At 43.7% G+C, this 13584-nt stretch overlaps 2 protein-coding genes across 6 annotated transcripts in view; one reads left to right on the plus strand and one right to left on the minus strand.

The window, feature by feature from the left end:
• The window catches only part of ASTN1 (astrotactin 1), a 577374-nt gene that overhangs the window by 52487 nt on the left and 511303 nt on the right, over positions 1 to 13584 (minus strand). The window lies entirely within an intron of this gene.
• Positions 1910 to 11284, plus strand: LOC141086020 (uncharacterized). The gene is made up of 5 exons (XM_073571756.1): positions 1910 to 1982; positions 2427 to 2586; positions 2697 to 3731; positions 9138 to 9189; positions 11252 to 11284. The coding sequence occupies exons 1-5, from the start codon at positions 1937 to 1939 to the stop codon at positions 11282 to 11284; spliced, it is 1326 nt and encodes a 441-aa protein (XP_073427857.1). The 5' UTR covers positions 1910 to 1936.

The following is a 13584-nucleotide window of genomic DNA, read 5'->3' on the forward strand; positions in this document are numbered from 1 at the left end:
AAGGCCAAACATTTAGGTTAAGAAAGGTTTGTCCAAGCAGTGGACAACCTCTTTATGTAAGGACACAATGTAATGGTTGACAATGTCATCAAAAATAAGGGAGGACACTATGTAATAAAGGAATACTCTATAAATAATAAGTGAGGACACTATGTAATAATGGACAGTGCTATACACAATGAGTGAGGACACTATTAATCGACGGTGCTATACATAATAAGTGAGGACACTATGTAATAATGGACAGTACTATACACAATGAGTGAGGACACTATTAATCGATGGTGCTATACATAATAAGTGAGGACACTGTAATAATGGACGATGCTATACATAATCAGTAATACACTATTTAATAATGGATGGTGCTATACATAATAAGTGAGAGCATTATGTGATAATGGATTGTGCAATACATAATCAGTAAGTACACTGTGTAATAATGGATGGTTGTATACATAATCAGTGAGAAGACTATGTGATAATGCAATTTCTGAAATACACTTTATGTATCAATCCTGAGATACTGCAGATCAGCTACTATTGAATTGATCAGTCACTACACAGTGAATAAACCTTTTACCTCCGGCCATCGCCAGAACTGGAAACAGCTGCTTATTGGGGGAGCTAGGCGTTGCATCCCCGCCAATCTGACATTGATGAGCTATCAATGAGTCATTAATATTATAACTGTAAAACAGCTTTAATCTATAGACAGGACCAGTTTTACATCATCCTATCTTTTTTGAAGGTCTTGTGAGGACAAGTCCTTCTAGAAGTAACCCAGCTTTAATTTTAACCCTATCATAACCTTAGACCACCAGGGAATGGATAGTAAACTTCTTTACTCAAGGTTATCATGAAATGTAGTCTTTTCGGTAGGCTGGTTTCACATTTGCGGTTTTTTGCGCTTGAAAAAAACGCATACGTGCGCATGCGTTTTTTCCCCTATATTTAACATGGGTGCGCATACCTGCGCGCTGGCATGCGCACGTATGCGATTTTCATGCGCTGCGTTTTTTTGGGGTGTGCGTTTGTATTTTACAGACGCTACATGTTGCATTTTTTGGTCCTGCAAAAAAGCGCATGCGCACGTATGCGCACGTTTTGCGCTAAAAATGGCCATTATAGCCTATGGATGCGCATACGTGCGCACTGGCATGCGCATGTATGCGTTTTTTTAGCGCTGCGTTTTTTTGGTGGTGTCCACTTGTTGTACTAGTTATAAACTTCTAAAGTAAAAAAAAAAAAAGTCTATATAAAGGAGGTGCCTGCCAAAACTCTGCCACTACTACACTGACAGATTGGAGAGCAGACAGTCACCAAGGAACCCATCTTCTATCAGCGTCAAGAATGTGAGTATATTACATTATATGCCTGTCCTTTTAAATTATGTATGTACTAATGATTTTTATTATTTTTACATGCAGTATGTCTTCAGAATCCGAATATTCCCCATCGCGGCAGGAATTGGCGCAAGCAGACCGTGAGGTGATTATTTTCGTGCATCTGGTAAGTATATCTGCTGCTACTCCAAATCTCTTACGTTTTTTTCAACTTTTTTAAGACATCATCATCATCATCATCTTCTGCGGACGGGACTAGTGAGGGCGAAGAGCAGGAGCAGCGAAGCCAAGTCCCGGTGGTGATACGGAATGTATGTATCAAATGATTTGTAATGTTCTTTATTTTTTATCTTCTATTTTTACTCTTTTTTATGTTTCTTTTTTTTGTAACTTTTTATTCAATTTAAATTTGATTATTCTAATGAATGTGTTTTGTCTAGGTTCCACAACGGGATGAAGACGTCTACCTGGATAATGAGCAGCTCATCAGCCTGGTCCAGGAGCGTGCGCCGTTGTGGGACAGCCGTGACCGGCTGTACAAGGACAATGTGGTGACACGGCGGCTATGGAATGAGGTGGCCGCAGCGTTGATGGATGGCTGGGACAGCGCCACAGCATCCTCCAAAAAGGCGTTTAGTGAGTATTTCCCTGCTCTGTATTGTGCCGCAGTGACTGTTGTCTTTGACGGCACTGTTGGGTTTCGTGCTAGGTATATTCTAGCAGGAAACCCAACAGTGTCATCGGGCTCTACAGTGACTGCTTTGAGTATTGTATTGCTATATTGTGCCGCAGTGACTGTTGTCCTTGACGGCACTGTTGGGTTTCGTGCTAGGTATATTCTAGCAGGAAACCCAACAGTGTCATCGGGCTCTACAGTGACTGCTTTGAGTATTGTATTGCTATATTGTGCCGCAGTGACTGTTGTCCTTGATGGCACTGTTGGGTTTCGTGCTAGGTATATTCTAGCAGGAAACCCAACAGTGTCATCGGGCTCTACAGTGACTGCTTTGAGTATTGTATTGCTATATTGTGCCGCAGTGACTGTTGTCCTTGACGGCACTGTTTTTTTTTTCCCAACAGTGGACAAAGTCCGAACACGTTGGCGTTCGATCAAGGACCGCTTCAACAGTGATGTTCGTGCTGAGGGCCAGGTTCGCAGTGGATCTGCGTCAAGGACCAGAACTAGATACCGTCACTATCACGCGTTGCAGTTCCTAAGACCGGTCCTTGCCACGAGATCGTAAGTATTATAAATTTTGGGTTTTTATTTTTATTAATCTGTGTTTTTCTAATCCACAGCTGATGCTTCTTGTAAAGGCATGGTAGTAATGATTTTCCTTTCTTCCACAGCACCTGGAGCAGCACCCTGCAACCTGGCCCTGGAGCGGTCCTTCCTCGGACGTCCTCTGACCCGTCCCAGCCATCCGACAGCTATGAAGCACCTTGCAGGTCAGCCACACACACAGCTGGTGACCAGGAAGCTGGGCCATCAGGTGTTCCCCTGTCCCAGGTCTCTGCCACTGGTTATGCGGGCACTACCCGCCAGAGGCAGAGGGCCTTGGACAGGAATGTCTTGCCCGAGTTTATGCATTTGAGCGAGGCCTTTAATTCCAGCCTCAAGTCGCTGTCCGACAGAGTTGAAAGCGGTTTTGCACTCATGGAACGTGGTTTTAACCACTTTGAACACCGCTTCAATTCTGTAGAACAGCGCCTTGACCGTCTGGAGGCCGACCTCAACAGACCAGCACACCATTTTTTTAGTAAGATTGAAAAGGGCATGGCGGAACACCTTAGTCCTGAGCAACAGCTGAATGTGCTGCAGGCCTGCAACAATGCTTTCTTGCAGGCTATGCAGCATAATCGGTACGGTCAGCAGTCAGTGGTGTCATTTCCACCTGTGCCACCATTGACTCGCTTCACCTCACTACCGACTTGTGCTGCATACCACTGCACGGACACCTCTATTCAAAGCCAGGACACCCACCGTTACACCACCACAAGTCTGAGTGCAGCTGGTCACTTCACCGACACCACCATGGCAAGCGCTGCTCCTGTCTGGAGCACCACCGCCACTCCCATGCATGCGTGGAGCTCAGCCACCACTAGGCAAACATGGAACAGCCCTGCCGCTACAACAACATGTAGTAGCCCTGCCACCACCACTCCGCAAACCTGGACCATCACTGCCACCACCAGTCCTCCTGCAAGGACGAGCACTGCCAACCAAGAGCAGCAGCAGCAGCCACCTCAGCAGCAGCAGCAGCCACCTCAGCAGCAGCAGCAGCCACCTCAGCAGCAGCCACCTCAGCAGCAGCCACCTCAGCAGCAGCCGCAGCCACCTCAGCAGCAGCAGCCACCTCAGCAGCAGCAGCAGCAGCCACCTCAGCAGCAGCAGCCACCTCAGCAGCAGCAGCAGCCACCCCAGCAGATGGGGGACCTACACTCAATATTTGCCCCAAGTTCAAGGCGAAATCAATCAAGGCGGGCATTGGGCCAAAGTCGGTCCAGGCACACAAGCCTACGGCGACATGCCATTACAACAAATGTACCTGAACAGATTTCCTCTCCTCCAAGTGTTCCTAGTTTAATTCCCTTAACTGGACTACCTTCCCCCACAAGTTTTGTTGCCCCTTCCCCTCAAACACCGTCTTCAACTGCAAGTGTTGCATATTCGCTGCACACCCCCAAATTGAAACCATCTGCCCCCAAACGCCGGAAAAAATAATTTTTTGGTTTATTTTTGTGATTAAAAATAAATTTACATTTGTGGTTCACCATTACAAAGTTTCATTAATGTTGTTTGCGCCGCTCACACACACTGATGGGTAAATACATGTTAAAAACCAACCCAAGGCCTAGTATACTCATATTTGAAATACCACGGCCTAGTATAGTCATTCCAAGGCCTAGTGTAATAACTCTAGTTTTACCAACATGAATCTGGTTTCATGAAAAACAAACTGTTGAAACTTGTCAAGTTTCACCAGTTTGTTTTTCGTGAAACAAGATCCTAGTTGGTAAAAATCGAGTTATTACAGTAGGCCTTGGTATGACTATACTAGGCCGTGGTATTTCACATATGACTATACTAGTAGGCCCAAGGCCTACTATGCTCATATTTTAAATACCACGGCCTAGTATAGTCATTCCAAGGCCTAGTGTAATAACTCTAGAAACTTGTCTATTTATACACTACCACAATTTTAAATAAAAGTTGGAATTGAGCTGATTACATTCATCCACTCAATGCTGACTTGTATTCCCCATTGACTTTCATTGGGTGGGGTTGGGTTTTGAGGGTTGGGTTTTGAAAAAATCACATACTTTTTTTTCAACTAGTTTGACAATTTTCTCTTGAAAAAAATTGGTTTCCTGATTCATGGCCTGCAGCTTTGCTCGTTCCAATATATTTCACGCAGACTAGCAATGCTGCATTTTAACTCATATGTGTATTTACCTGCCCAGGTGTGTGAACATCAAAAAATTCAGTTATACATGGGAAGTTTTTTATTTAATTGGATTTTAAAAAATATAGTGCACTCAGTAATGGTATCAAATAAGGTTTTTTATTACCATAAACAAACAAAAACATTACACCATTTCATCTTGCCAGTGCACCCGTCCTACATCAGAAATAAAGTAGGCCGCAAATTGGTCCCTCATTTGGCCAACTTCAACGGATGACCTGAGAGTGTGCTGAGTGAATTCAGGCAATGGGTTAGGAGCATCATCGTCCAGTTCAAAGGTCGGGTGCTCTTTAGCCATCACAAAGTTATGTAGAACCACACAGGCCTTCACCACCTCATCGACTGTTTCAAGTTTAAGATTAATGGCCGTGCCCAGAATTCACCATCTGGAGACAAGAATCCCAAAAGCACACTCGACAGTTCTTCTGGCCCTGGTCAGCCTGTAATTAAATATTTTTTTGGTGTGGTCCAAGTCCCGGCTGGAGTAGGGTTTCAGTAAGTTTCCGCACATTTGAAAAGCCTCATCGCCAACCATTACAAAGGGCAGTGGCGGAGCTTCGGTGTGAGGAAGAGGCCGTGGCATAGGGAAATTAAATTGGTTGCCATACAACCTCCGGCCCATGTCTGAGTTTTTAAAAGCCTGTGAGTCATTACCACGGCCAAATGCGCCAATGTCCACTGCTACAAACATACATCCGGCATCCGCAATGGCCATGAGTACTATTGAAAAGTACTTTTTGTAATTATAGTACTCAGATCCCGTTCTTTTGGGTTTGATGATCCGTATGTGTTTACCATCAACAGCTCCCAAACAGTTGGGAAAATTGCATACTGTCCAGAATTTGTCAGCAATTTCCATCCACTTTTCAGCGGTGGGCAGGGGCAGAAATTCTGGACAAAGAACATTCCAGAGAGCCCGGCAGGTGTCAGCAACAATTCCAGACAAGGTAGAGATTCCAATACGGTACTGGAAGTGTAGTGAAGATAGGGTTTCTCCAGTCGCCAGGAATCTGTGAACAGACAAAGAAGTAAAATTAATATTTATGTATATTATTTTAAAAAACTATAAAATAAAATATTAGTACATTCACGAAAACTAATTACCCAAGGTTTTGAATACTAAATTTTAAAAAAAAACATCAGACCGCACCCTTTGGTTTAATATTACATACCGTAATGTCACCAGTAGCCGTTCCTCAGGAGGAATCGCACGACGGAGCTGTGTGTCCTGTCTCCGGATGGATTGTTGGACACGAGCAAGCAAATCCCTGAAACTTTCTTGGGACATCCGGATATAATCTATAAATTTCTCCGGGTTTGCCTGGAGCTCGCTGTAGAGGGTGTGGTATGCCCCACGGCTCTTCCGGAGTTCAACAATCGGATGTATCCACATACGCCGCCGCTGCCGTCTTCGCTCCCTCTCTCTATTCCTTTGTTCATGGCAAGCAACTGTATACGCCTGAGCCATCGCGATGTCCAAATCCAAGTTGAAGTGAAAACTCTTCCAGCGCAGATCCATGGTCACGAGAAGAATCAAGCAAATGTGAAGAATACTGTAGACAGGGTCTATATATTAACATACCACACCCACAATGAAGTCCCATTGGTCTTGTGTGTTGTTGAATGTTTTTTTTTTCTTTTTTGGGTTTTTTTTCCAAAATCTGTAAAAAAACGCAAACGCACAAAAAACGCATACAAACGCACAAAAACGCTGCGTTTTTTTCCTGCATGCGCATAAAAATGCTTGAAAAAAACGCAGCATTTGTATGCATTTGTATGCGTTTTTTCAATGCGTTTTTTTGCGGGAAAAACGCGCTGCAAAAAAAAGCAAGTGTGAAACAGGCCTAAACCGCAGCAAATATTGAGATTATTAGAACAATCTATAAATGTAGAGCAGGGTGATCCTACGTTGTTGGCCATGGCCCCACAGTCCTGATTAAAGAATCTTCCTTCCTCCAAATGTGATTGAGACCCAAACACTAAATTTTCCAGTTTTCTCTATCAATAGTTCAGTGCAGTCTAGGCCTGTGAGACTGCACCATGTAGCTCCATATTATCATATATATTTGGTATTTTTTAATATAAGCGCTTTCTATTCAGTGCCATCGTTATTAAGCAGTGCTATATTCATCCACATCTCAGTTGAAGCTTTCAATTTAGTATCCCTATGTCGATCAGACAAGAACCTGCTACTAAGGCCAAATTTCTGGGAAGTCAATTAACCTAGCAGTGTAAATCGCAGTTATGTGGCAAATATAATGTGTACAGCAAATGATTTGTGCTTTGTACATAGTGACACAATGGTCTGTGCAGTGCATGCCAATCAGAACATCTAACATAAGTATGGCACGGAAAAATGCCTCCTTATGTGTAATGTATGTGCAGAAGAATAAAAACAATTATTAATTCTGACAATTCTGTATGGATACAATTACTATCATGACATTACTACTTTGCGTGCAGACATTAGTTTCACAGTATAAATACTATGGATTTCAGTGACTCAGTGGTTAGCACTGTTACTTTGCAGCGCTTGTGTCTTGAGTTAAAATCTCACCAAGGACAACATCTGCAAGGAGTTTGTTACTTCTCCCCGTATTAAGTTTCTTCTAGGTTCTGTAGTTTCTTACCAAATTCTAAAGATGTACAGTAGATTGTGAGCCCCAATGAGGACAGCGAAGATAATGTCTATAAAGTGCAGGGGAATTACTGGCGGTATATAAAAGAGTAAAAAAAAAAATAATAGTGTCCAAAATTACCTTTCCACAAATTTGTGTTTAGACTCGAATTTCTCATTACAATACAATTCAATACACAACCACTGGATCGACACATATAGACTAGAGATGAACTGATCAATCTGCGGAGGAGCGAGTCAGATTTCCTGAAAATCACAGATTCACGTGAATTCTAACATTTTGAGATTCGATTTGGGGTTCCCAAAAAAGAAACTTGCCCAACAGCATTTCCTACACTGCTGAAGCATCAGAGAGCGAGCTAATGTCATTCTGCCTTGCCACGCGGTCCTCTCATAATGCCCTGCAGCTATGTTGTCGTACCTTGTATAGATGGGTAAGTATGTACCTTTGCCATCTGAAATCAGCAGACCCCAGTGGTGCAGAGTTTGTATGGCAGAATCGTTTTTAATGTTCAGAGTCACTGGGTAAGTCTCTTTCACATGTAGAGTGTAAGCTCTTATGGCCAGAGGAGTCCTCTCTCCTTTTGAGTGTAAGCTCTTATGATCAGTGGGGTCCTCTCTCTCCTGTAGAGTGTAAGCTCTTATGGCCAGAGGAGTCCTCTCTCCTGTAGAGTGTAAGCTCTTATGGTCAGTGAGGTCCTCTCTCCTGTACAGTGTAAGCTCTTATGGCCAGTGGGATCCTCTCTCTCCTGTAGAGTTTAAGCTCTTATGGTCAGTGGGATCCTCTCTCTCCTGTAGAGTGTAAGCTCTTATGGTCAGCGGGGTCCTCTCTCTCTTGTAGAGTGTAAGCTCTTATGGCCAGAGGAGTCCTCTCTCCTGTAGAGTGTAAGCTCTTATGGCCAGAGGAGTCCTCTCTCCTGTAGAGTGTAAGCTCTTATGGCCAGTGGGATCCTCTCTCTCCTGTAGAGTTTAAGCTCTTATGGTCAGTGGGATCCTCTCTCTCCTGTAGAGTGTAAGCTCTTATGGTCAGTGGGATCCTCTCTCTCTTGTAGAGTGTAAGCTCTTATGGCCAGAGGAGTCCTCTCTCCTGTAGAGTGTAAGCTCTTATGGTCAGTGGGATCCTCTCTCTCTCCTGTACAGTGTAAGCTCTTATGGCCTGTAGGATCCTCCCTCTCCTGTAGAGTGTAAGCTCTTATGGTCAGTGGGATCCTCTCTCTCCTGTACAGTGTAAGCTCTTATGGCCTGTGGGATCCTCCCTCTCCTGTAGAGTGTAAGCTCTTATGGTCAATGGGATCCTCTCTCTCATGTTGAGTGTAAGTTCTTATGGTCAGTGGGGTTCTCCCTTTCTCATTCATGTAGAGTGTAAGCTCTAATGGTCAGCGGAGACCTCTCTCCTGTTGAGTGTAAGCTCTTATGGTCAACCGGGTCCTCTCTCTCTCCTGTTGAGTGTAAGCTCTTATGGTCAACCGGGTCCTTTCCCTCTTTTCCCCACATGTGTTTTCCGAGCAATTACAATCTGTGAGATTTGAACAACTTTATTCCCTGCAGATGAAGTTTTTGTAGAGAATCTGTCGAATTTGAATTTCCAAACATCCTCTCACAGCTCTAATATAGTCACATAAAGCAAAAACGTCTCCAGACAGAGTATCAGGAAATCAATTATTATTTGTTTTTTTTTAAAAAAAGGTCATCTTACACCATTGATATGGAAATACAATATGTTGATCCAAGAAGAAAAGTAAGAAAGACATAGTTGTATGTAATCTAGTTTGCCTTTAGTAAATAGAACTATATTATTTTGTACAGTTAGGGCCCATCATTTGAATCATTATCTAAGACCAATTACAGCATAGCATTAGTTTGGCCGGGATAGTGTTAAGGCCCCGTCTCACATAGCGAGATCGCTGGCGAGATCACTGATGCGTCACCGATTTTGTGACGCAACAGCGATCTCGCCAGCGATCTTGCTACAAGTGACACATAGCGGCGACCGACCCCCCCTCTGGTTATCGCTGATCGTGCTCGAATGTCCTAGGCCATTTTTTCATTGTCGGCGTCCCGCTGGCCAGCATGCATCGCTGTGTTTAACGCCGATGAGCGACCTCATTGGCGATGCAGAACTCAGGGACGCAGGCTGGAATCGTTTAGAATAGCTGCTGTGTGACAACGCACCAGCGATCCTTACCAGGTCGTATCGTTGTCGGGATCGCTGGTGCATCGCTATGTGAAACGGAACCCTTAGAGTAGAGTATCCAAGTGAAAAATTGGAGTGAGGCATGATGGAGACCTGTGGCGTAATGTTGGGTGGGGTCTTAGAGGTGGTTACACAGTGGGAAAAATTCATAGTGGTGCAAAATTTTAAAAGAATAAAAAAGAAAGGCAGCAAGAGCCTGCACTTGGCCTACAGTCTACAAGACCACCGGTGTAATAATCTCACTGCATTCTACGACCTGTGTCGGCAAACTCTGTAATACAGGAGATAAAAGGACTTGGTCGCTTGGATTTGGTGAGTATACATTTTTTTTGTGGGCTTACATGCTAAAGTGTCATTATTACTTTTGTATGGGGCATTCAGGAAGAGTCATTACTTTTTAAGGAGCACTAGGTGGTTAGTACTTTCTAAAAGGGCCACTCATGGGGTATTATTTGCTTTTAGAAGGCCAGGGGAGTACATACCATTGGTGGAACCAGTGTCTCCTCATAGGGGGCCAAGAGGTAAAGGGGCCCATTTTCGACCCTAAATCGAGTGAAATTGGGTATTATAGTGATCTGTTGGACTGCAAAGGGCTCATAAATTGTTCTTACATGGGGAACCTCTTCTGTCTGTGTCCGCTCCTGTAGGATACATTATTTTTATTTCTTAGACCCTAGTCCAGAGCCTCTCACCTAGCCAAATCAGATCTCATACTTTGCACTGACGAGAGCCAACAGCTCGAAACACCGTGTCTGCAAATTGAGATTCTGATTTGGCTTGTATCCTAAGTCATACTACAAGACTCGTTAAAGGGTTGATTGTGACTTGTAGGATCGCTACTACCAATAGGTGGCGCTGTAGAGTAAAAGTCCTCTTTCTTTCTGAAGAGGCAATTTGCATATTATTTTCCCAGAGGAGCATTGCACGGCGAATAAGCCTCCTTACCTTGACAAGCCACAGCTGGCATGTCACTCTCCGCAAGGAGAAACCTTACTTCTTAGACCCTAGTCCAGAGCCTCTCACCTAGCCAAATCAGATCTCATACTTTGCACTGACGAGAGCCAACAGCTCGAAACACCGTGTCTGCAAATTGAGATTCTGATTTGGCTTGTATCCTAAGTCATACTACAAGACTCGTTAAAGGGTTGATTGTGACTTGTAGGATCGCTACTACCAATAGGTGGCGCTGTAGAGTAAAAGTCCTCTTTCTTTCTGAAGAGGCAATTTGCATATTATTTTTAAGGGGCACTCAGGGCATTATTACTGGGTTAGCAAGCACAATACTTGACTTGCATTGGGCACTGGCAACCCACGATACACCACTTGCTAAAGTTTTCGAATACAGCTAGCCATTATTGCGTCTGCTGACCTGCAAAAAGTATCTAGCCAGCCATTTGTGAAGGAGAGGCATTACAAGTAGGCAATAAGAATCAGATTACATTGGCTGCCTTATCATAAAAATGATTGCTTTATACTGCAGTGATAATATGACTGCAAATAACATGAAATCTTGATCTTACACAGCAGTATTTAGGTTTCATCCCTTTTGGACCAGGTCCAAAAACTTTCAATCTACACCTATAATAAAATGCATTGTCTCCTGTAGTTCTGTTTTCCTGGTAAAGAGGTGAACAAATGAAGGTTTAGCCTCCCCAGCCTGAGATGTCTCTTTTCTCTTGTTTGATCCTAACTAATATCTGTAGGGTATGACCACTGTTAAGTCTGCAATTATTACTGTCCCCCTCGCTGTTATTCATTATAGATAAGGACTCCACTGAACAAATAGATGTGTATCTTCAGAAGGCGTCAAGAAGAACAAAAGAAACAATTAATGCCTCAGCAAAACCTAACAATTTGATATCTCTGTTACATAAATCAGTGCACACAGCAAGGACAAAAATTACATTACTTTTCTGGAAATAGAACCACATCTTTTCAATAATTTCTCTCTTGTGGGCATCATACAGTACACGTTTTCAGGCAATAACTTTCAGAAGTTTTCTGGGTGTCATTAAAGGGGTTCTCTGGGAATCGAAAAAAAATATATATAAAGGAAATGACATCATAATTTGATTCCTAAATACTAGGGATGAGTGAACATGCTTAGTAATACTAGGATATCACTTGAGTATCTGGGTGGTGGTATGTGCTTGGCAATCAACGAGCATTGGCTGGTGCTTGGATTTGAAGCTCAAATCCTCTCCTCACATGTTCGGTGCTTACACATCCAAAAAGTGTGCGGGGATTGCCAGACAGTCACTGTAATATCATAGCCATCTTGATAATAGCTTTACTGTGATTGGCTGGCCACATTACCGCATTATTGGTTATAAAAGGAAAGGGGCCGCCACGCTTGGCTTACTGACGCAATTGCACAGCTCAGGGACAGTTCTTATTGGAGATGGAGAGAGTGCGTGTCCACGCTTGTGTGTGCACATTTTAACAGATCAGAGACCTGTAGTGTTGATGCTGGTGCTGAAGCTGAACCTTCCTACTAACAGTCCTAAGAGCACATCTTGTTCTTTTTCTGATTCCATTGAGATATGGGTCCATAGCCTCTTGGGCACCGGCAAGGGCATCAGCAACCCATTAGAACGAGAACAGGGTTTAGACCGAGAACAAGTCCCACAGGACTGTACAAAATTCCTGACGTCACGAGATAAGGCAGGCCACCAAAAGGACCGACTCACCAAATCTCTGGTACCAAAATTACCTGGATGACCAGCCAATGCGGAGCAATGAATTTCAGACATCACTCTCTTTCTCCACTGGTCAGGAACATACAATTTTCCCATAGGGCAACGCTCTGGTTTATCCTCCTGAAATTCCTCCAGGGCGCATCTCAAATCGGTCGAAATGGCAGAAAGAACTACCCCCTCACCTGGGATGGTAGTAGGCTCGGTCACACTAAGAGAATCGGCAAAGAAACTCCTAGAAAGGGCGTCTGCCTTAACATTCTCAGTGCCCGGAAGAAAAGAGACCACAAAATTAAAACGCGTGAAAAACAAGGCCCATCTAGCCTGACCAGGATTCAAGCGTTTGGCCGACTCCAGATAAATCAAATTCTTGTGATCGGTGAGGACCACAACTTGATGTCTAGCTCCCTCCAACCAATGTCTCCACTCCTCAAATGCCCATTTCATGGCCAACAATTCCCGATTCCCCACGTCATAGTTGCGTTCAGATGGGGAGAACTTTCGAGAAAAGAAGGCACAGGGATTCATCTTAGAAGTCACAGGGTCTTTTTGGGACAAAACAGCTCCTGCACCAATCTCAGAAGCATCTACCTCCACCTGAAATGGAAGTGGGACATCAGGTTACCGTAAAACTGGAGCTGAAGTAAATCTCTGCTTAAGCTCCTGAAATGCTGAGATAGCCTCAGAAGACCAATTCAGCACATCAGCGCCCTTCTTGGTCAGATCAGTCAGTGGTTTGACAATACTAGAAAAATTACCTATAAATTTACGATAGAAATTAGCAAAACCCAAAAACTTTTGGAGGGCCTTCAAAGAAGTAGGCTGAACCCAATCATAAATGGCCTGTACCTTGGCCGGGTCCATTTCAATAGTCGATGGAGATAAGATAAATCCCAAAAATGAAATCCTCTGTACACCAAAGAGGCATTTCGATCCCTTAACAAACAGGGAATTCTCCCTCAAAATCCGGAACACAGTCCGGACGTGTTCCACTTGAGAATTCCAATCACTAGAAAAGATCAAAATATCATCCAGATAGATGATCAAAAACTTATCCACAAAGTCACGGAAAATATCATTCATAAAGGACTGGAAGACAGAAGGGGCATTGGAGAGCCCAAAAGGCATCACCAGGTACTCAAAATGTCCCTCCGGAGTATTAAACGCCGTCTTCCATTCATCCTCGTGCTTGATGCGAATAAGATTTAATGCCCCCCCTGAGGTCAAGCTTAGTAAACCACCA

The sequence above is a fragment of the Dendrobates tinctorius genome, unplaced genomic scaffold, assembly GCF_039654945.1.
Source record: "Dendrobates tinctorius isolate UK_male_01 unplaced genomic scaffold, ASM3965494v1 ptg000029l, whole genome shotgun sequence".
NCBI classification, from domain to species: Eukaryota; Metazoa; Chordata; class Amphibia; order Anura; family Dendrobatidae; genus Dendrobates; species Dendrobates tinctorius.

Excerpts from the sequence above, each read along its gene's own strand:
- LOC141086020 (XM_073571756.1), top strand. The coding sequence starts at position 1,937 with ATGGATGGCTGGGACAGCGCCACAGCATCCTCCAAAAAGGCGTTTA. Across the intron at positions 1,983-2,426 it reads ATCCTCCAAAAAGGCGTTTA|TGGACAAAGTCCGAACACGT; the intron begins GTGAGTATTTCC and ends TTTTCCCAACAG. Across the intron at positions 2,587-2,696 it reads CCGGTCCTTGCCACGAGATC|CACCTGGAGCAGCACCCTGC; the intron begins GTAAGTATTATA and ends TTTCTTCCACAG.